Genomic DNA, 26,472 nt, shown 5'->3' on the forward strand with positions numbered 1-26,472 from the left:
CTCCAGGGCAGATTGGAAGAGGCCCTGGAGGTTTTTCGCCTCCCTCTGTAGCATGGGGCATGGGTCACTTGCTGGAGGATTCTCTGCTCCTTGAAGTCTTTAAACCACGATTTGAGGACTTCAATAGCTCAGACATAGGTGAGAGGTTTTTCGCAGGAGTGGGTGGGTGAAATTCTGTGGCCTGCGTTGTGCAGGAGGTCAGACTAGATGATCATAATGGTCCCTTCTGACCTTAATATCTCTGAATTTATGAATCTAGGGCCAGACTTAATCCAGCCACTAACTCTTCTGTCTGTCAAGGGAGCCCAAGTCCAGAGAGCCCCCAGCCCAGGCTCTCTCACCCCCGTCAGCTGATTCCTCTAAAACCCATTCCTGGGTTGGGAGGGAGGTCACCCAACAGGATGTGAGGCTTTCTCGCACCCAGAGCAGGCCCGGCCAGGCCAAGCAGCCCCTGCTGCTGGCCTGGGAATGAGAGTCTAAGACTTGGACTGCAAAGCAAGTCTGGGTCTCCCACCCACTGGATAACTCCCCCCACCCCCACCCCCGGCGCGACCCGCACTCCCCACCCCACCATCAGGGGACTCAGAGCAGGGTGTAAAGGCAGAGGTGAATGTGAATAACAAGAAGCGGCCGCTTTCTCTCCCCTCCCCTGCTCTCCTGGACCACTCAGTCTGCAAAGAAAACCACAAGCTGCAACAGTAATATCAGCCCCCATCATTTTAACCACAGCAACCGTCTCACTGGCTCCGGCTCAACCGCTGCTGCTCTGACCAACTTTCCATCACGCCTCCGCCCCCTCCAACTAGGACACATAAGAGGACCCTCCAGCAGAGCCAGTGCTAGGCAGACTAAGCAATTGCTTAGGGTCCCGAGCAGCTCCAGGGGCCCCCATATTCCCTTTTTATTATGTGTTGTATTGGGGGGGGGATATTCCTGCTTCAGCCCCCAGTGGGCTAACACTGCCTCTGCACTTCTGTACCATCACAGCAACTGCAGGCACTACCCACCAACCCACCAAAGGGTGAGCACAGTCTGGGTGACATTCACTCCAGAGTACCGGCAAACCAGCATTAGGACTCCTCTCTATTGACCTCCCGCCTGGCAATCCAGCCCCTTGCGGTCTCTTATGTAGAGTTAAATCAAGCCCTGTTTTGAGGCCCTACGTGGGACTTTAGTGATGCCTGGTCTTTGTCCTGGTCCCTGTGCGCAGAGGAGGATTGCACCCATAGATAGTGCAGACTCCGCCCAGGGGTGCCAGGGCGGGAGAGGGGCAGTGGGTGTTACTCTGGGACAGAGATATTTGGGAAAACATAGAGTGAGCTGTAGCTCACGAAAGCTCATGCTCAAATAAATTGGTTAGTCTCTAAGGTGCCACAAGTCCTCCTTTTCTTTTTGCGAATACAGACTAACACGGCTGTTACTCTGAAACCTGTAGAGGGAGCTATTTTCCATTGGAAAACGCAGCTCTGTCGAAATCAAAATGCTTCACAAAATCATGTCGATTTCATCAAAATTCTGTTTCAGAGAAAAAAAGGTGGGGGGGGGAAGGGAGGGGAGTTCCAATGGTGTTGAAACACCCCATTTGGACCCATTCAGAATGGAATGTTTCCATTTTTCCTTTTGAAAAGATGTTTCGTTTCGGAATGTTTTAAACTGTGCATGGTGCTGTACATTATAATAGAATATGCCTTTTTTAAAACAGTCAGAATGGAACCAAACCAATTTTGTGGGCATGAAAAATTTTGATCGACCCAAAATGAATTTTTTGCAGGGGAGGGGGGTGTAATTTTCTTCTGCGGAGAATTTTGAAATTTTGGGGTTCCGTTGGAATGAAACAAAGACAAACTTTGAAATCTCAGAATCCTGCTTGAAACGGACTTTCCGTTCTCCGCACAGCTCTGCTCAGGAACCTGGCAGCACCTCGACAGTAGGTTTCTCGGGCCGGGCCAGGATCGGGAGGGGGATGGGTACAGCATTAGCACCCATGTGGAACATGAGGGGAGGGATTAAGATAGCAAGTCTAGCTGTGTGCTCCCCAGCTGCGTTCCAAGGGGGAGGGGGAGTAGCTGGATTTGGGAGGAGGCCTGTAGAGCTGGGGAAACATGATGTCCAGAGATGACTGGGTTGGACCCCCCATTAAATTGTCCTTCCCCAGCCCCCCCTCACTCACAGCCTGGGTGTGCTTTTCCCTCAGGGGATCCAGTACTTGACCGAGCACAAGGTGCTGTCGTCAGACTTGCGAGAGATCGCCAGGTTCCTCTACAAGGGAGAAGGCCTGAACAAGACAGCCATTGGGGATTACCTGGGAGAGAGGTGAGTCTCCCCAGCTGATCCAGCTCTCTTAGGCCTTAGGCCCAATTTCTGCCGCCAGTGTAGCTGAACTGTAGCAACCCCTAGCGCAGACAGGCAGAGCTGCGACTTGCACTGAGGGAGCTCAGCCCTGCTTGAAAGGGAGATAAGCCCTGTATAGCTCAGCTTCCGGCTGTTTATCCTGTAGATCCAAGGGGTTAGCACTGGGGCAGCTGCACTAGTTGCTGATGGCTGTACTTGGGGCAAACCCCCCGGTGCAGAAAAGGCATCAGTGTAACAACGTTGCCAAGGGTCCTGGTGTCTTTTTGTGGGGGAAGGGGAGCTGAATTTTGAAAGCGGGGAGAGGGGGTGTGCAGAGCTGTTCCTGGGGGAATCGGAGCTCTGAGGGGTCTGAGCCCAGCTCTGCTCTAGGTCACATAGTAAGGCTGCATCATAAAGTCACAGTCTCCTTCTCTCCCCATACCCTCCCACTTGGCCCTGTTCCCTCAACCAGGGACCCGGCGAACCTGCAGATCCTTCAGGCCTTTGTGGAATGCCACCCGTTTGCCAACCTCAACCTGGTGCAGGCTTTACGGTGAGTGAGCACACAGGCAGAGAGCAGCAGGGGCCCGGAGTGGGTGCTCAGGCGTGGCTGCAAAGGCAAGCGAACACACGCCAGAGGGCCCGGGGCTAGGGCGACAGCTCAGAGCAGGGACGGAGCTTCCCAAGCATTCGTCTGGGAGGGGACCCCTGCCCCCATTTTCATACGTGGGTGTCCGACTGCACCAATGCAGGGGAAGCCACTTCCTGGGGCAGTGTCCCATTGCTGTGCAGTGTGTTGAGGAGTGTGACCCCCATTTCCCTGGGGGGATCTTGCTGCAGTTCCCTGTGTTAGGGAAGAGCATCCTACTCTTTCATAGGTTGGCCCCCCTCCTTCCTCTTGGGGTGTCCCAGCATGGGGGGAGAGGGCCTGCTGTTTTCAGGGGTGGCCACGTGGGCAGTGTCTGTGTGCTGTGGGAGAGGGATCCCCCCACCACCACCCGGGCGTCTCATTGAGCTCTCACATTGCCCATGCGGGCTTCTCCTCGGGCTCTTGTGCACTACCAGCAGAGGGAGCCTGTGTCCTGAGGCAGGCGTCTCATTTGAGGCTGTGCACTGGGGAGCGAGGTCCCCGTTTGCTAAGAGAGCGTCCTGCTGGATGCCCACGTGGTGGGGAGAGAGGCCCTGGGCTCTGGAGCAGGCGTCTTGTCCTGCTCCCTTGTTTTGGGGGAGGGTTTCCGTTTCTGAAGGACAGTGTCTAGTTGTTGCTCTAGGAGCTGAGGGAAGGGTTCCCTGTTTCCCAGGCTGGGTGTCTCATTGGGTGCTGAGGGAAAAGCTGCCTGGGTCCTAGGCTGGGTGTCCCTAGGCTTGGGAAGAAAGGGGCCCCTGTTGCACATAAGGATGTCCTGTTGCCTTCCCTGTGTGGAGGGAGGACCCCCGCACATCCATGGGAGGAAGGAGGGCGCCCCTGTGTATTAGGGGCGTGGAGCCCGCCTGGCCATTCCGTGACTAGCCCACGGGCCTGGTGTCCTTGTAGGCAGTTCCTGTGGAGCTTCCGGCTGCCCGGGGAAGCCCAGAAGATTGATCGGATGATGGAGGCCTTCGCCAACTGGTATTGCCAGTGTAACCCGGGAGTCTTCCAGTCGACAGGTAGTTGTAGAGGTGGGGAGTGGGGATGAGCTGCCAGCATTGGCTCAGTTGTTTGCTAAAGAGGGGCCATGATCCACCACTCACAAAATATAGTGTTTGAGCAGTAGAGGCAGCACCTCCAGCTTTAGCTTCCCTTCGATCGGGTGATTTGGCCCCGGTCCCCTGTCACTTCTGCCAGTTCCTACCCTTAGGTGGCTTTTCTAGAAACAGGGGACAATCCTGCTCTCCGCTTCACTGACAGAAACCCACTGGGCCATGCGTGGAAGTCAGTCGAGTCTACGTGGATTGACCCCAGCTGGGGATCATTAATGATTTGGATGATGAGATGGATTTCACCCTCAGCAAGTTCGTGGATGACACCAAGCTGGCGGGGAGAGGTAGATACGCTGGAGGGTAGGGATAGGGTCCAGAGTGACCTAGACAAATTGGAGGATTGGGCCAAAAGAAATCTGATGAGGTTCAACAAGGACAAATGCAGAGTCCTGCACTTAGGACGGAAGAATCCCATGCACTGCTACAGGCTGGGGACCAACTGACTAAGCGGCAGTTCTGCAGAAAAGGACCTAGGGGTGACAGTGGGTGAGAAGCTGGATATGAGTCAACAGCGTCCCCTTGTTACCAAGAAGGCTAAAGGCATATTGGGCTGCATTAGTAGGAGCATTGCCAGCAGACTGAGGGACGTGATTATTCCCCTCTATTCGGCACTGGTGAGGCCACATCTGGAGTAATGCGTCCAGTTTTGGGCCCCCCCACTACAGAAAGGATGTGGACAAATTGGAGAGTCCAGCGGAGGGCAACAAAAATATTTAGGGGGCTGGAGCACATGACTTATGAGGAGGGCTGAGCGAACTGGGCTTGTTTAGTCTGCAGAAGAGAAGAGCGAGGGGGGATTTGATAGCTGCTTTCAACTACCTGAAAGGGGGTTCCAAAGAGGATGGAGCTCGGCTGTTCTCAGTGGTGGCAGATGCCAGAACAAGGAGCAATGGTCTCAAGTTGCAGTCGGGGAGGTTTAGGTTGGATATTAGAAAACACTGTTTCACTTGGATGGTGGTGAAGCACTGGAATGGGTTACCTGGGGGGTGGGGGGGTGGAATCTCCATCCTGATAGGTTTTTAAGGCCTCGTTTGACAAAGCCCTGGCTGGGATGATTTAGTTGGGGATTGGTCCTGCTTTGAGCAGGGGGTTGGACTAGATGATCTCCTGAGGTCTCTTCCAACCCTAATCTTCTATCATTCTGTGATCTAGCTCTAGTTTGTAGTCTCTTACCTACAAAAGGAGTTGCCTCTTGTTGCCTTGATTTCCCGTTTCCTCCCCTGTTATGTCTGATCTCTTCTTCCTTCTTTCCCCTGGCCAATCGCCTCTCCTCCTCCTTCTTGCCACTCTCCTTCCTTTCCCCTCATGCCACACTCCATCATCACTGTCCCTCTTCAGGCAGTTGGCTCCAGAAGCCTTGCCAGCACCCGACAGCTTAGGATAGTGGCTCCTCGCCATCTGACAGCAGCAGTGCTGTTGGTGATCTGCACTCAGGTAGCTGAGCCATTATAAAGCCAGCCCAATCCATCCTGTCCCAGCAGCGAAAAAGCCTGTCACCACCATCAGGCTTGTGTCTTTGGCCCACAGCTCCACATCCTGGAATGATCGGCCCAGGCCACCCCTCTTTCAGTGTATTCCTAGCACCCACCTGTCATGCTGCACGTTCCAGCATTTCATACTGTGTCCCAGCGACTGTGTCCTCCCACCGCGACACTGTCCTAAATCAGCATCTGTGCTGCAGGTCAGACAGTGGTTCTCAACCGATTTACCATTGTGGGCTGCATCCAATACTATCTGTGTGGCCCCGAGGATGTCATATGGCCCACAGCTGTGTGCTGATTGGGCCGCAAGCGGCCCATGGGCCACAGGTTGAGAACCACTGGTGATCATGATGGTCCCTTCTGACCTTAAAGCCTATGAGCATCGACAGCCACCTGTGCTAAATCAGTGTCTTCACATAATGGCGCAAGGTTAAGGAGGCAAATAAATGTCACACCCTCCACCTGGGATTTGTGTCCCCTCCACACGCACGATGCAGGCCCTTGACAGGCCCCGTGTGCCGGCCATCAGACCCCAGTGGGGTGAGCAGCCTCTCCCTGCTTTCCGAGGGCTCCATGGGATCCAAGTGCTCAGTACTGGAGACCAAAGGAACAGGCAATCCAAGGGCCATTAGCAGATCCCAGGCAAAGGGAGACAGCCTCCTCCCGCTGCAGGAGGAACCTTGCTAGAGCCCCAGTGGGAACGGTGAAGCCTCCCCTCAGAACCCCAGGGGCACGGTTCCCCCTGCAGGGGTGTCTGGAGTGGTGATGCTGCCAGGCACCCACACAGCCCTGGACGCTCTCTCGCTCGCCGGCAGATACGTGCTATGTGCTCTCCTTCTCCGTCATCATGCTGAACACCAGCCTGCACAACCCCAACGTGAAGGACAAGCCCCCCTTCGAGAGGTTTGTGGCCATGAACCGAGGCATCAACAATGGAGGGGACCTGCCTGAAGAGCTCCTGCGGGTAAGTGCTCCTGCCTGCTCACCTGGCCTGCTGCCGGGTACTGAGCTGGGAGAAATACCCAACCCAGCCAAAGACATCATCAATACCTCTCCCTGGGGCATCGTGCTGATTTCTGGGTGGCCCCTTCCTGGAGCATCCATGGTCTCCATGGGTGGGAGAGTCCATATATTCCTCCTTCCTCAGTGGTTCTGGAAGTGCAAGGAGACAAGGGCCTGCTAGGCCTAAGGTGCGTCACCCCACAGGGTTGCCAGGTGTCTGTTTTTTTACCGGAACTCCTGGTAGAAAAGGGACCCAAGTGGCTCTGGTCAGCAGTGCTGACCAGGTCGTTAAAAGTCCGGTTGGTGGCACAGCGAGACTAAGGCAGACTCCCTGCCTACTGTGGCTCCCCGCGGCTCCCGGAAGCAGCGGTATGTCCCCCAACCCCGGCTCCTTGGCGCAGGGGCAACCAAGGGGCTCTGCACACTGCCCCTGCCCCAAGCACCAGCTCCACAGCTCCCATTGGCCGGGAATTACGCAGCCCGTGGGATCTGCGGGGGCAGCACCAGCGGACATGGCAACGCACAAAGCTGCCTGGCCATGCCTTCACTTGGGAACCATAGCGGGGACATGCCACTGCTTCCAGGAGCTGCCTGAGGTAAGTTCCACCTGGAGCCTACTCCCCTCATCCACCCCACGCCCTGCTCCCCACCCCAGTCTTGATCCCCCTCCCACCCTCCGAACCCCTCGATCCCAGCCTGAAGCACCCTCCTGCACCCCAAATCCCTCATCCCCTGCCCCACACCAGAGCCTGTACCCCCAGCCAGAGCCCTCACCCCTCCACCCCAACGCCCTGCCCCAGTCCAGAGCCCCCTACCGCACCCTGAACCCCTCATTTCTGGCCCCACCCCGGAACTCACATCCCCAGCCCAGAGCCAGTACCCTCTCCCATACCCCAACCCCTTGCCTCAGCCCGGAGCCCCCTCCCATACTCTGAGTCCAAACCCCTCGGTTCCACTCCCCAGCACGGAGCCCTCTCCTGCACTCCAAACCCCTCATCCCCGGCCCCACCCCAGAGCCCGCACCCACAGCCAGTGCCCTCACCCCCTCCCACTCCCCAACCCCCTGAGCCAGCCCGTGAAAATGAGCAAGTGAGTGAGGGTGGGGAGAGCGAGCAACGGGGGGGCGGGAATGGAGTGAGCGGGGGCAGGGTCTCAGAGGAGGGGTGGGGCAGTGGCGGGGCAAGGGTGTTGAGTTTTGTGCGAGTAGAAAGTTGGCAACCCTAGTCACCCAGCTGCTGAGGAAGGAGGAATAAGTGGACTCTCCCATGCTGGGGGACCAGGTGTGCTCCAGGAGGGGGGTATGGGTGTCTGGAAGATGAGAGAATGTGCTGTGGCTGGTGGACAGGGAAGGTGCATTGGAGAGAGCCTGCCAACGTGGCCTTGCTGGCCAGGGTGTGCTGCAGGGCAGGAGAGTGTGGGGCTTGTGTGTGTATGTGACAGAGAGAGAGAGCATCGCGTGCGCATGTGTGAGTGTGGTTAGCGGTGGGTGTGTCTGTCGGGGATGTGTCGTGGTGCGTGTCTGCGAGTGTGTATCCGTGTGTGGCCATGCCTGCCTTTGTAGGGCTGGGACTTTCAATTTGCCTAATGGAGCGAGGCACCCAACGCACAGTAACTTGCCAAAAGAGCTGGGCACCTGACTCCCTTAGCCCCAGCCTTTGTCTGTAAGCTGTTCAGGGCATGGTGTGTGTACACAGCCCGGTGCATCTGTGGGATGATGATGATGATGATGATGATGATGATGTCATTGTGGGCCAAATTATGAACCCCTTACTCACACTGAGTAGCACCCAGGAACATCCCCATTGACTCCCAGGGGACGACTCACGGAGTAAGGTGCTGACAGGAATAGGGGTCTCAGACCCTGGCTCTGCGATGCCATGTGTCTTTGCTGAGGGGCATTTGCTCAAGGAAGGACTCTGGCGTCTCTTTCTGCACACCTCGTGCCATTTGTAGCTCAGGTTTCTCTGATCCCGAACGGCCTTGTGCCCCTGGCCCAGCCTCAGAAAGCCCCAAGGGATTTCTTTTACATGGTGAATTCCTGCATTGCCCGAGGGCCATTCTCCCTCTCGCTAGGCCTCCCTCTTCTGAGGACCTTGGTGGCACCCCCTGCAGGTTCACCCTCTGGCTCCCTGGCAGCATCAGTACCCAGACGGGGATCCATACTTACAAGAGAGCATCGTTAGGCTTGGGCAAGGAAGAGCCTTAATGGCCAGGTTTCTAAAAGAGCAGAGCAGCACCCCGTGGCCCTTGTTCAGGGGCCTAAATGGGGGCAGAAAGTCTGGCCCTAGGAGACCAAATGCTGTGTGCGTACCCTGCTTTTCCTATGCAATTCCCAGAGCTGTGGAGACCAGCCACCGCATGGCTGAGTCTCAGGGAAGGCAGCATGACAGCTCCTCCCTTCTCACACGATACCCCGGGGGTGGGAGGGGGGGGTGGAAGGTTTAGCGACTCCTGCTCAGGTTTAGCCTGCGGAGAGGGGCCCTGCACAGTGCCGCGATTGTGACTCTTTCTTGGGGTGCCCAGACTTCTAAACCACTGTGTTACCCCCCTGTCTGTCCACCTCACCAACAAACTCCTCCAGACTCTGCCAGTCTTAGCCTGGCCTTGCTGGTAACATTCAGTGAACCCGTTCCCAAGCCCCCAGGAAAAGTGTTCCTCTGGAGCAACTAGCCCCGGCCCTGGATGCCCACTGAAATGCCAAGTTTGCTGCTGCCTGCAAAGAGATAGAATCCACACCAGCCAGCTGAGGACACTCTTCACCTTAATACGCAGCACTGAGCTGGTCTGTAGGAAAACCAATTCTAAGTGTCTGAACAGAGAACAGAGATTGAAGAGATCCTAAGCAAGAGGGAAAGATGGTTACAAACAAAACAAAAAGCTCACGTTTTTCTAGTGACTCAAACTTAACCTTAGCAAGCAGCGATCTTCGCCTAAACAGCTGTCACATCTCCCATCAAGCTATCAGCATCCCCAGCCCCTCGGGCAGGAGGACCCACCGTTCACAGGGTCAGAGCGCGCTTCCCCCTTTGTTCCCTAAGGAATGGATAATGAAAGAGGCTCCTTGCTTCTTTTTATAGTCCAGAAAACCTTTGAAACGTATTCTCTGAAAAGTAACCCCAAGGCTCCTCTCCTCAGCTGCTCGTTCTTTGGGGTGCAGGCCACAAGCCCGCTCCGCATCCTCTGGTCAATTTGCTTTCTCAGTTGGCTCACTCACTTTGGAGGCAAATGTACTTTCCTTGGCCTTTGCTTGTGATCAAGCCATGCTGTTGTCTCAGAGCTTGATCCATGCTGACAGGTAAAGCCACATTCCTTTCTCCAAAGCATGCTTGCTTATCAACTGCCTCCACAAAATATTGTAAGAACGTATTGCCAGCATGCATACACAACTCTTTATACACAACTCGTACATACATCACAGAGTGATCTTCATGACCAGCATGGCATCAGTTTTCATATGATACCTTACAAGACAGTGTTTGGCTAAATAGTCTCACAGTCATGTGTTGGGTGTAGTGAGTTTGTCAGGCCTGCTGGAATTTATTGTTACATAACCATGCGCTCTTTGCTGGTTGGCATCAGGGGCCTTGTACAGGCCACAGTGATGATTTGGCATCCAGAACCCTGTATACTGCTCACGACACCCACCCACCCCAGCAGCAGCCCTGGCTTTGTTTAGCACCCCTCCACCCCACTCCTCCCTCAGTATGAAGGGCTCAGCTTTCTGGCGTCATGTCACTTGTTGACAGTTGTTTGGAGGAAATTGCAGGAACTTTTTACTCAGAACTTTGCATAATAAATGATGTCAAACCCCAGTAGCACAGTGTCATCCCCGCACAGGATGAGAAACTGGAATCCCCCTCCCACAGCTGGGCAATGCACTGGGGCGTGCCTGGTAGGTCACATGTGTGTTTGTGTCTGCTTCTAATTGCTACCCTCTGCGCTTGTGTGTCTGTGCAAAATAGCATGCTGGCCGCATAAGCATACGTGTGTGTGTGTACCCACACCTGATTGCTCACTGACAGGTGTGGGTACACACATTGAGTGTGTGTGTGTGTGTGGCACAGGAATGTTGAACGAACACATACCACTCCCATTTTGTCCCTGTGAGATGAGCATTAAGGGGTACCAAGTAGCCAGCAACCCCTGTCCATCCATACGTAGGGAATGTCAGTGAGCTAAGTCAGGTCACCCTATGCCAGCTTTTTTATTTCTCTCCCTCTTTCTGTGGGGCAGAATCTGTTCGAGAGCATCAAGAACGAGCCATTTTCCATCCCGGAGGACGATGGGAATGACCTCACACACACTTTCTTCAACCCCAGCCGCGAGGGCTGGCTCCTTAAACTGGGTACAAATCACCTCCTTGTGCAGCTCTCCCCCATGAGCGTCACCCCAAGGGTTTCCTACGCATCCATGTGGAGGTCTGCAGCAGCCGCCCTTCCTTCTGCTGCCGCGGGCTGAGCCTGACCCCTAGGCTTCAAACCTCCTGGCTGTTCTCTAGCCAGCCCACGCCTGCGCCTCCCAAAGCCAGTCTGCTCAGAAGGGTGCCGCCCCTCCCCAGTTCTGAGCTGTGCCAGTTCCCGGGGTGCGTTCAGCCTGGGGCGGAGGGTCTATCCCGGGGCACTAATCTCCAGGGGGTGATTGCAGTGAGCGGGGGCTGTCAGGGACTGACACGCTTTGAATCTTGCTGCCCCTAGGAGGCCGGGTGAAGACCTGGAAGCGCCGTTGGTTCATTCTGACTGACAACTGCCTGTACTACTTTGAATATACCACGGTAAGGCTGCACTCCAGTCAAGCAGATCTCTCCAAGGGGGGCTGTATTTTCCAGGGGTAATGAGGGATGGGGATACACCCCACTCTGTCACCCCTGGACTGCGGTCAGACTGAGTCCCCCCATTCCCACCCCCCAGCCCAGGCTATGACCCACAGCTGCCATTCCAGACTGATTAGAATCAACTACATGGTACCTTCTGTCAGGCAGAACTCTGGCCAGCTATAGCCATGGGCACCAAGCGCCCCTTTGATTTGCCAGTGTGTTTCTGTTGGAGGCCTGCTTTGCCATAATGCTCTGGGGTGCATGCCAGGGCAACGGGGAGAAACACGTCATTGGGCTGGGTGCTGGGAGCATGTCAGACCCTCATACCTGCTTCTCATTGGCTTCCAGGATAAAGAACCTCTGGGGATCATCCCCCTGGAGAATCTATCGGTTCGGAAGGTGGACGACCCCAAAAAGCCAGTAAGTCTCCACCATTTGGTACCGCAACAAGCATGTGTCATCAGAGACGCTAGCCGGTTTATCTCCTCCTGCCCTGTTCAGTGGCATTGTCCCAGGCAGCGCTCTGCTGTCTTGGAAGGCAGAGTGTCTGAACGTTTTCCCCAGGAATTGAAATTGGGGGGGGGGGAGGGTCAAATTTACAGCGGGGGGCAGTCAGGGCCAATGAGGGGTGAGACCATGAGGGTGAAGGTGGGCTGTATGGCACCATAGTAAAAACTGAAAAATGTTTCATGAGCATTTTATTAGACTTTAAAATCATCACACAAATTAAAAGTTGGCTACTCAACTTTATGAAGCACTACATCTACATCCTTCTTGGTTTCTTGTTATAATTTTGCACAACTCTGTTAATGAACTTCTTGAATGCAAAGCATTCATCTTTGGTGGCTTCTCATGTGTCCGGTACTTCCATTCCTTCAATTGATATGCTCATTAGTTCATTCACATGATCAGGCAGAAGGCGACTTCTTTCAAAACACAAAATTCTATTCAATGATGAAAAAGAACGCTCAGCTGTAGCTGTTGTGACTGGGAGTAGCAAGAGATGAATTCCTACTTCTTTCAGCCCAGGAAACATAGCACAAAGATCGGGTTGAGACACTAGTGATGATAAAAAAGAAGTTGAAGTCAAATCTTCATTCACTCGTCGTATGATATTCCACTCTGTGTTCAAATTCTCTATTCTGTCCTGAGCCCATGGCAGCCCCATTGCTGGTAGTGCCTCACTCCACTCAGCTGTCGGTGTTTTATAAGACAGGGATCTGTTAAAGCTACGTAGAGGTTGAGTAGAATCTAGAAGTCGCTGTTGTAGATTTTTAAGAATCAAGTCTGTGTACTTTTTCAGTTGTCTTAACAAACACTTCTTGTCCTCTTCACTTAAGGATTCAATATAAATGCCTTCATTAGTCAACTTCTGGACTGAAGTCTTTGCTTCTTCCAGTACTTTTTCAATGGATAGCTCTCTGATTGATACAAATGTAGCTTCTAGTGCTGGACAAAGATCTACTATTCTTGTAGCAGATGCCTGGATGGCATTGTTTAATGACCCAAGTGGTTTCAACAGTAGACTTACAAATGAGAGAATGGCAATAGTCTACTCTGAACATAGTAGCAAAAGTAATCCACCAGCCTCACTACTTAGATCCATCCCATCTTGGTAGATACTTTCCAAAGTTAGTAATAATGGCTGGAGTAATTTTAAGACAACAGCCAAGGATCGCTCATGAGAAAGCCAGAGCGTTTTCCCAGGTTGGAGTAATTTGAACTTCAGTCTCAGTGTATCTTCTGTATTTTCCAAGATATTCAGTCTTTTTGGACTCTTGCTGAAAAAAGAATATAATGCAGACATTAAATTTTTAGCTTTTTAAATGTCTTTTGAAGAGTCTGCAGCTCATACTAGCGCTAGTTGGACTAGCTGGCCTCTGCAGTGTGTATAGGAGAGACTAGGGTTACACTTTTCTCTGAGCAAAGCTTGTGCTCCACCATGTCTTCCAGAGAAATTTGCAGCTCCATCAAATGCACAAGCAGCCATCTGTTTGGGGTCCAATGGACAAGCATTTAACTCTTCTAAGATGTGGGTTGTCACAGATGCAGCCAATGTGTCTTCTATAACTTGAATATCTAGAAATGCATCTACTGGCCTACCCTTGACATCAAGATAACGTACACAATGACTTAGTACTTGATGACCATTTGCATTGGTGCATTCATCAGCCATGTATGCACATTTTTTGAATGCGGTGAGAGAGTTCTTCACTTTTTCAACTGTTGAGTCTTTCACTGTTGCACCACGTGCGTCTAGCCAGTCAGTTGAGTTTCTTGCAGACAGATAGTGAGCATTTGCTGGTCTTGTTTGGAACCGGTGTTCAACTTCAGGATGAAGAAGTGACAATGCACTTAACATTGGCCTCCAGTTTGTGGTGTGTGGTATCTCTTACTTAAATAGAAAGTATGATGCCACGGCCATGTTTGTTCGCATGAACTGTCTTGTGTCTCCAGCATTCTTAACAGCCTCATTAACACCACTAGTGTTGTCCTTGGTCAGTGGAGACTCAGAGTTCAGAGGTGCTTTCCCATGAGTTCATCTCCCAGGTGGGGGGCAAGAAGGCATCTTGCTCGTTCCTCCAGCTGCTCACTGTCTGCTCTGGCCACTGTTGTTCTTTGTGCCACCGTTCACGCCATCGCTCTGTTGCCAATGGCCCTGCACAGTCACCTTCCTCTGCCACCTGCCACTGTGACCTCTGCGAGTTGGTCTCTTGAGGTTCCACCCAGCTCTCAGTGATTTCAGCTGAGCTCGCAGTGGGGGAACCTCACTGCTAGTGCAGACTGGGCCGTCTCTTCCACAGAAACACTGTCCCACAGCAGGTCTAAGCACTTAGACTTGATTATAAGTGATTTCAGCTATAGTGATCACTTAACAAAACAAAGACTATCTCTGGAGCCTAATCAGCTCTGTCTTTAAACAGTGGAGAGGGGCAGGTACTTGTGACTCAGGCAAACCATCAAGCAAAACACTTGTCCCCACCCTCTCTCTCTCTCTCTCGATGTCCCTCAATCAGCACAGGCTAAGTGCAGCTCTACTGCCCTTTACTCCTACAGTAAGAATAATAACATTTCATTACACCTCCCGCCCCTCCCTGCATTCAAGTGATTTGTAACCCAACCCCAGCCAAAATCTATTACTTGGGCAACACAGCTCTGTTAGCTGGATACCTAGGTAGATTAGGTGTGAATGTAAATACAATCTGGTCCTGAAGCCTTTCCCCCCCCCCCCAGCCCCCAGCTCATCACTGACTGTCAGGGAGAGCTCATTTAGACTTTGCTTACAAAGCATATTTTGAAATTATTAGGTTGGCCAACATCACCTAAATGAATGCACTGACATGGTCATAAACAGCTGTACAAGGAAGCTAGTTTATGTTTCAAATCTATTAGACATTTTCAGATACACATATTTTATCATACACGGTATATGCTTTTAAAGTGTGTATTAATGTTTCAATTTCCATTCAAATGTCCAAACAATCACTAAAGTGGCAACCCTGCATGTAACTAATTCACAAAACTGGGGGGGGGGGCGTTGGGGAAATTCAGGGGGGGTAAACACCCCCATGGGGGGGGTGTAGGGAAATCCCGCCCCGGGAGCCAACCCAAGGCAGATTCTCTTTAAAGCTCCATGTGAGTGCAGGTGAGAAACACGGGCTCAACAGCCGCAGAGACCAAGCCCCGCCTTTACCGCCAAGACAGGGGCAGGCCCAGCATGGGCAGCGGCAGGATAAACTTCCCACACACCATAGCCCTGCTGATGTGCTTCAGGTCTGTCTAGGACGAGCTGCCACTACTGGTGACAGGGGGAGTTCAGTCCCCATAGCCTGCTCAGTGCTTGGCCTCTCTGCTGAGGTTGTCAGCGAGGCTGCAGTTCTAGTCTTTGTTTCGCCACTATAGACCAGCAGTAACGCATGGAAGTCAATGGCCCTTTACTCGGGTTACGCTGGTGGAAAATCAGTCTCAAGCTCAGTACGTTTGAGATGCCTATTGGCAGTCCTGTCCCTCTCTACAGCAGCTCCTGGTACACTGGAGCAGGGGCTGGAACAAGACCTGATTGCTCAAGGCAAATAAGGGGTCTTGACTTCAGGCCAGGGACGTCATGGTTCTGTTAGAGCTGGGTGGAAAAATTCCTGTGACGTTTTTCATGGCAATTTGCCAACTAGTTGAAATTGAACCATTCTGTGGCGATGGTTCAATTTGGACAGAGTTCCTCCAGAAACCAGGCAGCTTTCGAAACCCGCCTGGCCATCCTGCCCGCTCACCCACCCAGCATCTCTCCAGCTCACTGTCTATAAGTTGGGGACCCTGGGCTTTCCCTTTCTGGGACACTGCTGAAATGTTTGGGTTTTGTTCTGAGTTTGAATGGAACCAGATTTTGAAATATTGCAATCCTCCCCAAAACGAAACCACCTTTCTCTGCCCGGCTCTGGGTTTGGTGCCTTCATCAGGAGTTTGTGCCACACCACAGTGAGCTACTTTGGAGAAAGTGTATAAACTGGCCAGCAACAAGTTTAGGCTTGAAATTTGATGAAGGTTTCGTACCATCAGAAGAGTGATGTTCTGGAACAGCCTTCCAAGGGGAGCAGTGGGGGCAAAAAACCTAACTGGCTTCAAGACTGAGCTTGATAAATTTAGGGGGACGGGGGAATGGTGTGACAGGACTGCCTAAAATGGCAGATCTGCGACTGCTAGCAGCAAATATCTCCAACGGCTGGTGATGGGACACTAGATGGGGAGGGCTCTGAGCTACTACAATAGATTCTTTCTAGGGTGTCTGCCTGGTGGGCCTTGCCCACATGCTCAGTGCCCAACTGATCTTCATATTTGGGGTCAGGAAGGAATTTTTCCCTGGATCAGATTGGCAGAGACCTTGGGGATTTTTTTGCCTTCCCCTACAGCAGGGGTCCCCAATGCGGTGCCCACGGGCGCAATGGCGCCCATCGGGGCAGTTGTGTGCGCCTGCAGGACACCGCACTGCTGAAATGCCGCTGACGAGCGCGGCCGCGGGAGAACCGCCTGCTGAAATGCCGCCGAGAAGCATTGCCTTTCCTTGGCCGCATTTCGGCTGCGATGCTTCTTGCTGCTGCTGCTTCTCGGCAGTGGGGTGTCTGGCGCCCGCCACAGTCTTCTGGGAATAGGAGTATGCTATTCCCACAGAAAGGTTGGGGACCACTGCCCTACAGCATGGGGCACAAGTCACTTGCAGGTTTACACTAGTGTAAATGGTGGATTCTCTGTAACTTGAAGTCTCTAAAGCATGATTTGGGGACTCCAGTTACTCAGCCAGTGGTTAGGGGGTCTACCACAGGAGTGGGTGGGCGAGGTTCTGTGGCCTGCGATGTGCAGGAGGTCAGCCTAGACGATCCTGATAGTCCCTTCTGGCCTTAAAGTCTAGGAGTAAGAAATAGCGCTGAGCTGTTAGAGAGGCTCCCCAGGAAAGCTTACCTCAACCTGCTCTCCTTTCTGTCTGTCCCTTGGGCAGGGCCAGTGTTAACTGCAGTATGGCAGGTGATCCTGTACTGATAGAGGTGCCCAAAAGCTGTTAGGCAATGTTCCCGTATGACCGTCTCTGGTAGGGTGTATGCGGTGCAGCACAAACCACCGGCTGTTTTCCAGACTCTCGGCCATCGCTCTCACTCTCTGTAAAACATGGCCGGTGGCCACGGCGGCACAGGCATCACTGAGTGCAGAGTGGGGAGGTTTTTACTTGTGACGCCTCTGAGCTACTGGAATCTAACTCAACGATGCTGAGATCCCTGGAGCATGACAGACAAAATCCTGGCCCCAGTTCAGGAACAGACGAGCCCACTGCCACCTCTGCAAACTCCCTTAGCATGCCCTCCGGAACAATGGACTTACTGCCTGACCCCCTCCATGTCTCTCCCTGCAGAACTGCTTCGAGCTCTTCAATCCCAACTGCAAGGGGCAGAAGATCAAAGCCTGCAAGACAGATGGGGATGGGAAGGTGGTAGAAGGCAAGCACCAGTCCTACAAGATCTCGGCAGCCACAATGGAGGAGCGCGACCTGTGGATTGAGGCGATACGGTAAGGGGACGGGCCCTGCAGGAGACAAGAGGGCTCCCCCAGGCAGGGTGAAATGGGGTGGAGTGAGCTCAGGCCAGGGGAGACATGGCACTAGCAGAGGCCAGAGCTACCTGTGATGCGCCGGTGGGCAGAGAGGTGAATGGCTACGCTGTGCCAGCATGCAGAGCTGGAGGCCTCACCTTGCCTCTGGGGGGCACTTGGGCAGCAGCTCTTTTACATGCAAGGGAGCAGAGGGGCATAGGCCCCCAGGGAGATAAACGTTCACACTTGAGCACCTGTGGGCGTCCCTGACCTCCTCGCCTCTCCACACCTATGGCTCCAATGGATTAGCCATCTAGGGCCTGGAGGCCCTTGCTGTGAACCTTCAGGCTCCTCCTCTGGCCTGCAAAGCCTGACTACACTAGTTGGAGGTGCCGGGTGCTGCTGAGGGGCCTGCAGATCCCCTGTTCTGGGGAGGGAGAGGGTCCATTGTTTACAGGTTCAGAGAGACCCTTGTGGTTTTCCTTGTCATTTCCCAGCCCTGAATCTCTCTCTCGTTCCTCCTCTATCCAGGACCAGCATCACCCAGGATCCCTTCTATGACCTGGTCTCAGCCCGTAAGAAAAGGATCGCCAGCAAAAACTGAGCCAGCTGCCAGCCTGCTCGTTGCTGACCAGATGATCTTTAATCACTGGGCCATCTCCTCCCCTACTGGGCTCTACCAGCGAAGGACGCTCGGGGACCAGCACCTTCTCCTACCTCCTGACGGGCCAGAAGATGACTGATGGCTGGCAAGCCCCATTTGGCTTCTCCCTTTCCAATCCGGGAGTTCAAATCTGAAGGGGAGTAGGTTGATGCAGATGTGGATCTGGAGGCCGGGGCTATGGGCACAGCCTCTCCCACCCTTGAACTGACAGAGGCTCTACGACAAGACATAGCCTTATGTACACCTCACGCTGGCCTCCTCACGTTGGACAGGCTGCAGGGGTCTCCAGCCCCCAGCCTTGGCCAGGACAGTCCTGCAGAAGTCTGGTTTCTCAGACTCCCTCCCCAGCCACTGAGCTGGGCAGCAGGCCTGTGGGCTCTTCTGGGGGAATCCCAAGAATGTTTCCTCCCCCCCAGGATTGTCCAAGCCCGCAGCAGACTTCAAGAGCCAGCTGCTCTCTTCTACGCAAGTAAAAACCTGAGAAGTGAGAGGCCTGTGACCATGGAGAGGTCGTCACTGGGGTTCAGAACCCCTGTGTGAAACCAGAGCCCAAGGGACGTGACCCCGTGCACTGGGGAGCCCTCTCTGCACGCTGCCATTCCAGGTTCCTCCACACTGTGCCCCTGAAGACAGCAGTAATAGTTTGAAGTCCCCAATGTGTATATATGTGTACATTGATAACGGGTTGCAGGAAGGAAGCCAAGGGGGTTTGGTGGGGACAAGGAGAAATGGTGCACTTTGCTTTGCTCTTCTACCTCCCTAGTCTCTCGTACTCAGAGCCTGGCAAACAGGTCTCTGTGAGGGGCAGAGGCTCTGGAGAGAAGCCTTCAGGGTCTTCTCCCAGCCTGCAGTGCTCCCGGGGTTCGCTCAGCTGCACCGTTTTAGGGGGGCAGATCTCTGCATCCCAGCTGTCCCCAGCCAGAAGCAGGGAGAACAGGAATGCCCAGCACATACAGTGCCCTCGTGTTTTGAACTCTAGTCTCTTGTGTAAAAAACCCAAACAAGCCGCAGGGTGGGAATGATCATTAAAAGGTAAGAATTGCACAGACGATACCAAAGGATGTCACGTTGCCTTCTCTAGTAAACTGCACACCCAGGGTGATGATTCAGCACAGTATCGGGACACAGAAAGGCACTGAGCAGCTGGATGCAGGCAGGAGGGGGTGTGTGAGCGTCGTAACAGGCCAGGGGAGAAGTGGCAGGGAGCCATGGAAGACCATGATGCCCACTGGGAGAAGTCCCCACAAGCCAAGGGGTGGTAGGTAGGAGGGGAATTGCAGGTTAGACTCATACACGCTCCCCACCTTGTAGTTTGCAGGGTCCCTGTGTCTCTTCCTCTCTCCTACCATCCCCGTTTTCTATAATCTCTCCATGGCTCCTTTCTGTGCCCTCCTTCCTCCCCCTTTCCTCCTGCAGGGGGCTCTGTCCACCAGGAAATCTGCAGCAAACCCAGCACAGCCAGATTAGTTATTTTGCCAGTGCACCAGGGATGGGGAATTAATTTCAAGAGGCAGGGACTGTATCTCGGAGTCGAAGCACGTGCTCACCCACGAGAAGGAATGTGAAGGTTTTTGTCTGGTCTCTTTTATTAATGTCTCCAGGATTGAAAGTCTGAGTTGCTCATCTGTAGGGGCTCCAGCATGGGGAAGGCTGGATCATGGGGGGCAGGGGTGGGGTTGGAGGGAGGGGCTTAGAATCTTGCCCTCAGCTGGCAACTTCTCCAAAAATCCACTGTGAATTTTGAAAGATGCCACCGGCTTCCCGGCCTTCGCAGAAGCAGAGATTCTGGGGATCATTTTCAGTCCTTGTGCCCCAGTACCTGCCATATTCCACTCCAGGGGCCACAGGGCTCCAGTTCAGGTTCTGCCCCTCCTCCCGGGGGCACGGGCCCGACTCCATTCTAGGGGCACAGAAATCTAGTGCAGGGCTCTTATCTCAGACCTGGCTTGGTTAGCTCCTGCAGTTCCACTTGTGCTCCAGAGCTAGTTCTCTCCAGAGCAGGATTGGGGGGGGGGGGAGGACAGGGGGCAGAGTTTGTCATCCTTCCAAGGCTCCAGTGTAAAAATCTCATCTCTCAAGTCGTTCATGCACCACCCACTCTACCCAGCACAACGCCAATACACTACTCACATAGTGCATGCCACCCACCGACAACACAAGGCGCACTAAGTTCACTAGACAGGCACACTCGCTACCCACACACCCTGCCTGAACACATGCCTACCGAGAGCCCACTCCAGCCCTGTGCGCACACAGAATGGGCACAAGTATCAACCTTGGCCCCCTGGTCTGGGCTGCCCGGTGCTGGATAGCCAAAACTCGAGTTCCCCCAACCCAAAATCAGCACACTGTTGGCACACACGTTCACAGCACCCACAAACTCACTACATGAATGAGCTGTGTGGCTCCAACAGCCAGACCCTGGACTTTTGCAGTGTCTCGCTGGCCACAGACACCCATCCTCCTGCATCTCACTGCTAGAAATCACAGCACGTGCACACACGCCATTAGAGAATAAATCTGACAGACTGATGGCTAGAAAAACGCTCCGCTCGCTCGTCACCGGCGGTGCGGGTGACGCACATACACACATCCAAGCACACACAGAGGGAAGGCTGACACTTGTCCCCCCCCCCCCCCCCGCCATCAAGGAGTCCTGCACACAGGAGCTGGTCATTTATTTTCATAATAAATGGCCATCGATCTTGGTAAAAGGCCAGGAGGAGAACAACGCAAAGTCAGGAAATATGGCAGCTCACTGCATTGTGTCTCTTGCGCCTGCCCCTCCCACGCCTGTTATCGGCTCCTCCTTGGAAGGAGAATACATTTTAAACGGCTTTCTAGAAATCATTTGCAAGCAAGGGAGGTGAAAGCTGGGAGGGAAGCCGGGGTTTCAGACACTTCAGCTTAAAGAGGTGTGTATATAGCAAGTCACATAAAAAGCACAGCACAAAGGAAGGTGTGGGGAAGCTTATGAGAGTGCTGAACAGATGGATGGGCTCAAAACTGTATTCTGGGTTAAACTTCAGCTCCGGAGCCAAATGTCATTTGCACCGATTGCTATAAAAAGGCCACAGTGGCTCCTCAAGCCCAGCCATGCCTGAGCTCAGGGGGGTTGGATTCTGAACCAAATTTAGTTCTGAGGTTTGTCACCAGGGGCCGTTTGTCCTCCAGTCTAATGAGCTGATTGGTGCATTGCTCGCTGAGGCCTTGCTATAATGCCCCTCACTGCAGTATCTCAGTGCTCCTGTCGCATGTTAGCCCCCTACTGGGTGGAATCAGCACTGCTCAACTACGTGTCATATGCCCTGTACTGCTGAAAACAAACAAGGCTTCTCCTTTGGCAGAGGGGTGGGTGCTTTTGGAGTGGGAGAATCTGAGTTTTAGGGGTAGCACAGGGGGAAGCTCTGACTGGGTCAGGGGTTGAGGGTGATGCTCAGTTGTACTATGAGCCACCCACCCTTCCCATTCCTGAATGTCACAGGGCCTGAGCGGCTTTCCCCACCCCACAGGGGAAGCTGGCTCCTGGAGGTGGGGGAGAGCCGTGCCCGAGGTTCCCGAATTGACAGCACCATAGGCGCCCACGCTCTCACACAGTGGCGAGGTGGCGGGGATCTAAATGACTGTGACAGGGATGGGCTGCAGTCTAATCTTGCCCTGCCATTTCCAATTCTTCCCTCACCCATTGACGAAGATGAATGGGGCCTGTCCCAGGGACTCACACGTCATTTCGTTCTCGCCGGGCCAGAATGTGTCCCCTGGACCTTGTCCTCCCACCACGTGCTGCCCCAGGAGATCAACCGTGATGTAGTGGAAGGGGCGGGGGGAGTGCTTGGATCCTCATTAGCCACCCAGCACCGCCATGCTACCCAGGGTGTCTGGGTTGCCTGAATGGCCAGGAATAGCAGCAAAAGGCCTTCCTGGCTATGGGTCCTTCTGCTTAGCTCCAGCAGGCTGTGCCTCCCCAGGGCTTTGGGGCACTGTACAGACCATGAGACTGGGGCACCAGCCATAGCCTCCTCCTCCCAGCCTCTCTGTGCTCTCGGGGCTCCCCCAACCCCTCACCTGGCTGGGACACTCCCTGCTGCCACCAGGGGCATTGCCATTCTGCAAGCGCTCGCTCCCCCCGCCCAGCTGGGGGCAGCCACAAAACCAGCAAAGGCGTCACTGTCAAAGTGCAGCAGGGAGCCAAGAGCTGGCCCCCTCCTGGCAAGGTGAAGGAATGGGGCTGGAAACCTGCCTGGCTCCACTCCTCACCCCAGCTCTGTCTGCGGGCCCAGACGCAGCTCCCGTCTCACCTCCCAGGGGGCTGCAGCCGAGGTGAGACTCACCCCAGTGCAGGAATGGGTAGTCCAGGTTAGTGAGAGGGCAGCTAGCGTGGGGCAGAGGGGAGTCAGAGGATATGTCTACACTGCAAAAAGGCATGGGCTTAACTCCTGAGTGGGGCATTCTACAGTGTAGACACATCCCAGCTGAGTTAGGTGGCGAGAGAGATCTATAGACACAGCACCATTCCAGTCTGGCACAGGGGATTCTTGGGAGGGGGCAGCTATTGAGACAGGCCAATTCCTGGTGTGGGGCCTGGGGGCTAGTCTGGGACAAGGAGCTGTGGGGTGAGAAGGTCCAAGTCAGACTTTTCCTATGAGAGACAGAGACCTCCTAATAATACCAGCAGGAGAGACACTTCTTGCTGCTGTCTTTTCTCTCCGTGCGGGTCACAGGCTCATTGAGCTGGGTGAAGAGGAGGTGATTTGGGTTGTAATTATGTCTAATCAATTATATGAATATTTATTTATATTAAGCAAACTTGTCAGCTGCAGTCACAGCCCTGACAGGTTGGCATCTCACACACACACACACAGCACGCCCCCTCCCCCCGACACACACTTCTCTTTGGGCAGCACAGGGGCCTCTGGAGGGAGAGGTCCGAGAGCTGTAACAAGTGTCCAATCTCCCCACATGCCCAGTGTGTCTGTGTGTGTTGGGGGGGAGGGGGCAGGGCTTTGTGAGCTGGTTGATGTTTGTGGTACAATGAGAGTGTGTGAAAATGGCCTTTTTCTACATAAATTTGCATGTGTGTGTAAAATGGTTATTTTTTTTCCTAATTTTTCTGCTCTTTTATCAACTGCCCCATCCATTCCTCCCCCCAAAAATCTGGTTTTGGTTTGTTTTCTTTCCCCCTTCCCCCACTTCTCTCCCTTTCCCTGTCCTTTTTCAGGGGCAAATGAGAAAGGGAAGGATGGGGGAGGGAGAGAGAGAAAAAAGGAAACAAGAAAAAAAATCTGGGGAAAATGTTTGGTTTCAATCATCAAACCAGGTTCCGTGCTCAAGGGGAGTTTGAACCAAAATGGGGAGTATTTTTGTCACGATCACTTTAAGAGAACAAGTGGCTTTTTCATGAAACACCCTTATTGTTTCTCCACTAGCTGCTATCTCAAGAGTTTGTACCCTCTGCCCTCACCCCTCCACAGAGCCCCCTCTGGCCCCCCAGCAGGGGTGGTGCTGCCTAGAGCTCTCTGAGGTCACAGAAGTTTCCCCAAGCGGTCTGCATTCGGGGAGTGGAGGCCCTTCCTTGGCAGAGCCCCGGGAAAGCCCCCGATTATCACCAGAAGGAAAGTCACTGAACTGGAGCCAGACTCCACAGCCCCGGCTGATCACCTGCAGCTCAGCTCTGTGCTGGAGGCTTTGCCAGCAGTCTGTTATTACCTCAATGGAAAAGATACACAGCTCTCTCCAAGCAGAAGGAAGTGGAGGCAGAGATTATAGTGATTTGTCTGGAGCCAGCAGGGTTCCTCTGCCTGAGCTGTTGCCTTTTGACTGGAGAAAACACTCTTCCAGAAGCCAGCACTGCACAGGGCTGAGCACCTGGAAAGCCCAGGCCTGCAAGCAGAGAGGGGAAACAGAGGGTCAGAGCGAGAAGGCCCCGAGTCTCATCTCCTCCACTGAGATAACCCCATTGACTCCTGCAGGGTCCCTCTGGCTTTACACCATGGACACTCAGCTAGGGTTGCCAGATGTCCTGTTTTCAACCAGAACGCCCAGTCGAAAAGGGACCCTGGCGACTCCAGTCAGCACCGCCAACTGGGCCATTAAAAGTCCGGTTGTCAGCAAAGCGGAGGCCTGGGGCTACAGCTCCCTGCCTGCCCTAGCTTTGCGCGGCTCCCGGAAGCAGCCGCCAGGTCCTTGCAGCCCCTAGACTCATGGGTGGACAGGGAGGCTCTGCGTGCGGCCCCTACCCCAGGGCTGGCTCTGCAGCTCCCATTGGCTGGGAATCGCACCCAATGGGAGCTGTGGGGGCAGTGCCTGCAGGTTTGAGGGCAGTGGGCAGAGCCTTCCTGGCCACCCATGCATCTAGGGGCTGTAGGGACATGGTGGCCACTTCCCAGGCGCCACAGTAAGCACCGTGGGACCTGGCACCCCGAACCCTCTCCTGCACCCCAACCCCCTGCTGCAGCTCACAGCCCTCTTCTGCACCCCAAACCCCTCATCCCTGGCTCCACCCCAGAGCCTGCACTCCCAGCCGGAACCATCACCCCCCTCCCGCACCCCAACCCCTTGCCCGAGGGCCATGAAAGTGAGTGAGGGTGGGGGAGAGCGAGCAACAGAGGGACGGGGGATGGAGTGAGTGGGGCCTCAGGGAAAGGGGGGAGCAGTGCAGGGTGTTTGGTTTTGTGCAATTAGAAAGTTGGCAATCCTATACTCGGCCCAGGCCCCTCTCCCAGGGAAATGCAATGTTTGGGCCAATACTAGAGCAAGAAGCGAGGGGGGAGGGGTCAGGCCTGTCAGGTATGAAGTCTCTGAAGACATGGAAAAGGGATTTGTTCATCCTGTTGTCAGAAGTCATGGGTGTGGTGCTCTCCTCTATTCAATGTTGAGAACTATCATAGAATATCAGCATTGGAAGGGACCTCAGGAGGTCATCTAGTCCAACCCCCTGCTCAAAGCAGGACCAATCCCCAATTTTTGCCCCAAATCCCTAAATGGCCCCCTCAAGGATTGAGCTCACAACCCTGGGTTTAGCAGGCCAGTGCTCAAACCACTGAGCTATCCCAACAGTTGGCTGCGTGCGTGTGTTCCCTCTGTGTGCTGCCCCAGCTCTGCAGACCTCTAACACAGCAGACCCCGGGAGAACCCCCAGTGACCATAGACTCCGATAAGGTACGAAGGCACCCGGCCAGGTTTATTGCCAAATGAAACACGGTCTCTAGCTCCCCGGATCAGATATCTACAGTTCTGCTACTACTGTACATACGTGCTCCCAGACAATGAACCGGCTCAGTCAGTGGCAGGATTTACCACTGTCCCCTAGGCCAGACAAAGACATCCACTGAGGGATGCGTTCTTATACACAGGTACAAACAAGTTACACATCACTCCTGAAGCGTAGAGGTGCAACCCCTCTACATGTTAGGGTGCCGCCTCGCACAAGACAACTCTCCCATATTACCTTCCTGCCCCTGTCTTGAGGATAGGTCATCCTCTTCCTGTTATCTGTGGGGAATCTGCTAGTACCGGAGTGTTCTGGTACCATCCTGGCACGTGTTTCCATAACTAGTGCCCAGTACCTTTTAGGTATGTGTATTTTTGCAACATCAGCCCTCTTCTTGCCAGATTCTGTGAGCAGGGCCTGCCTCTGGCTCACAGCTTAACTTTGCTTTAGGTTAGTGTAAGCAGAGTCAGGATGAGCTTTACCCTGACATCTGGTGGCGAGTCATGGTGGGTTGTGGAAAAGAACTTCAGGGGCTGGTCTCATTTGCATAGGCACACCCACCCCACCTAGATGGTCACTTTGGCTGCTGTAGGAGCCCCAGTTTCTCTGTTATTGGGGCAGGAATAAACTGTTATTATCCTGCTTATGTGAATCAAGGACAGTGGAACTGTACTTGGCCTTTTGTTATGATGGAGGGACTCACCATCAACTAAGCAGCACTCACTATGCAACGGTCATGGGTTCCAAAACCCAGTGACTAGAGAGGGGCTGGGGATAGGTATTAATACCTGGTGGTATGGGCCCTATGGTGAGGGCCTTACATGCTAATTGCACTTCCTCCTCTCTCTGCTGTGGACTATCAGAGCTAATTTTGATTCCATTAGGAATCTAGTTACAGGCTGCTGAGCTGAATTCACTTTGAGCCAATGGTGCACCAGCACTGAGGCTCCCCTACTACAAGCTGAAATCACAAAAGAGCTAAACTTACTAAGAGCTGAAATCATTGGGTGTTTAAGTAGTGGAGGAGCCTGCAGATATATTGCAGAGCAGTTTGCGGGACGGCTGGCAGAGCAGCTGGTGGAGTGGAGCAGTTTGTGGGATGCTTGGAGCAGCTCATGGGGGCAGCTGGCAGAGCAGAGTGATTTGAGGGACAGCTGGT

The 26,472-nt window shown here is 53.8% G+C and overlaps 1 protein-coding gene across 2 annotated transcripts in view; it reads left to right on the top strand.

Moving 5' to 3' along the window:
• The window catches only part of CYTH4 (cytohesin 4), a 31,046-nt gene extending 11,929 nt beyond the window's left edge, over nt 1–19,117 (top strand). Inside the window, exons 5-13 of one of the 2 annotated variants that reach the window (XM_077807569.1) lie at nt 2,195–2,313; nt 2,804–2,884; nt 3,866–3,978; nt 6,368–6,516; nt 10,788–10,899; nt 11,249–11,325; nt 11,716–11,787; nt 17,264–17,418; nt 17,971–19,117. In XM_077807569.1, the coding sequence (XP_077663695.1) occupies nt 2,195–2,313; nt 2,804–2,884; nt 3,866–3,978; nt 6,368–6,516; nt 10,788–10,899; nt 11,249–11,325; nt 11,716–11,787; nt 17,264–17,418; nt 17,971–18,043 (951 nt within the window). In that variant the 3' untranslated portion in view covers nt 18,044–19,117. Of the gene's footprint in view, nt 1–2,194; nt 2,314–2,803; nt 2,885–3,865; nt 3,979–6,367; nt 6,517–10,787; nt 10,900–11,248; nt 11,326–11,715; nt 11,788–17,263; nt 17,419–17,970 lie in introns of those variants that run through there. The other variant, XM_077807570.1, reaches the window with a different exon arrangement.
• Nucleotides 19,118–26,472: the final 7,355 nt, after the last annotated feature.

The sequence above is a fragment of the Eretmochelys imbricata genome, chromosome 1, assembly GCF_965152235.1.
Source record: "Eretmochelys imbricata isolate rEreImb1 chromosome 1, rEreImb1.hap1, whole genome shotgun sequence".
NCBI classification, from domain to species: Eukaryota; Metazoa; Chordata; order Testudines; family Cheloniidae; genus Eretmochelys; species Eretmochelys imbricata.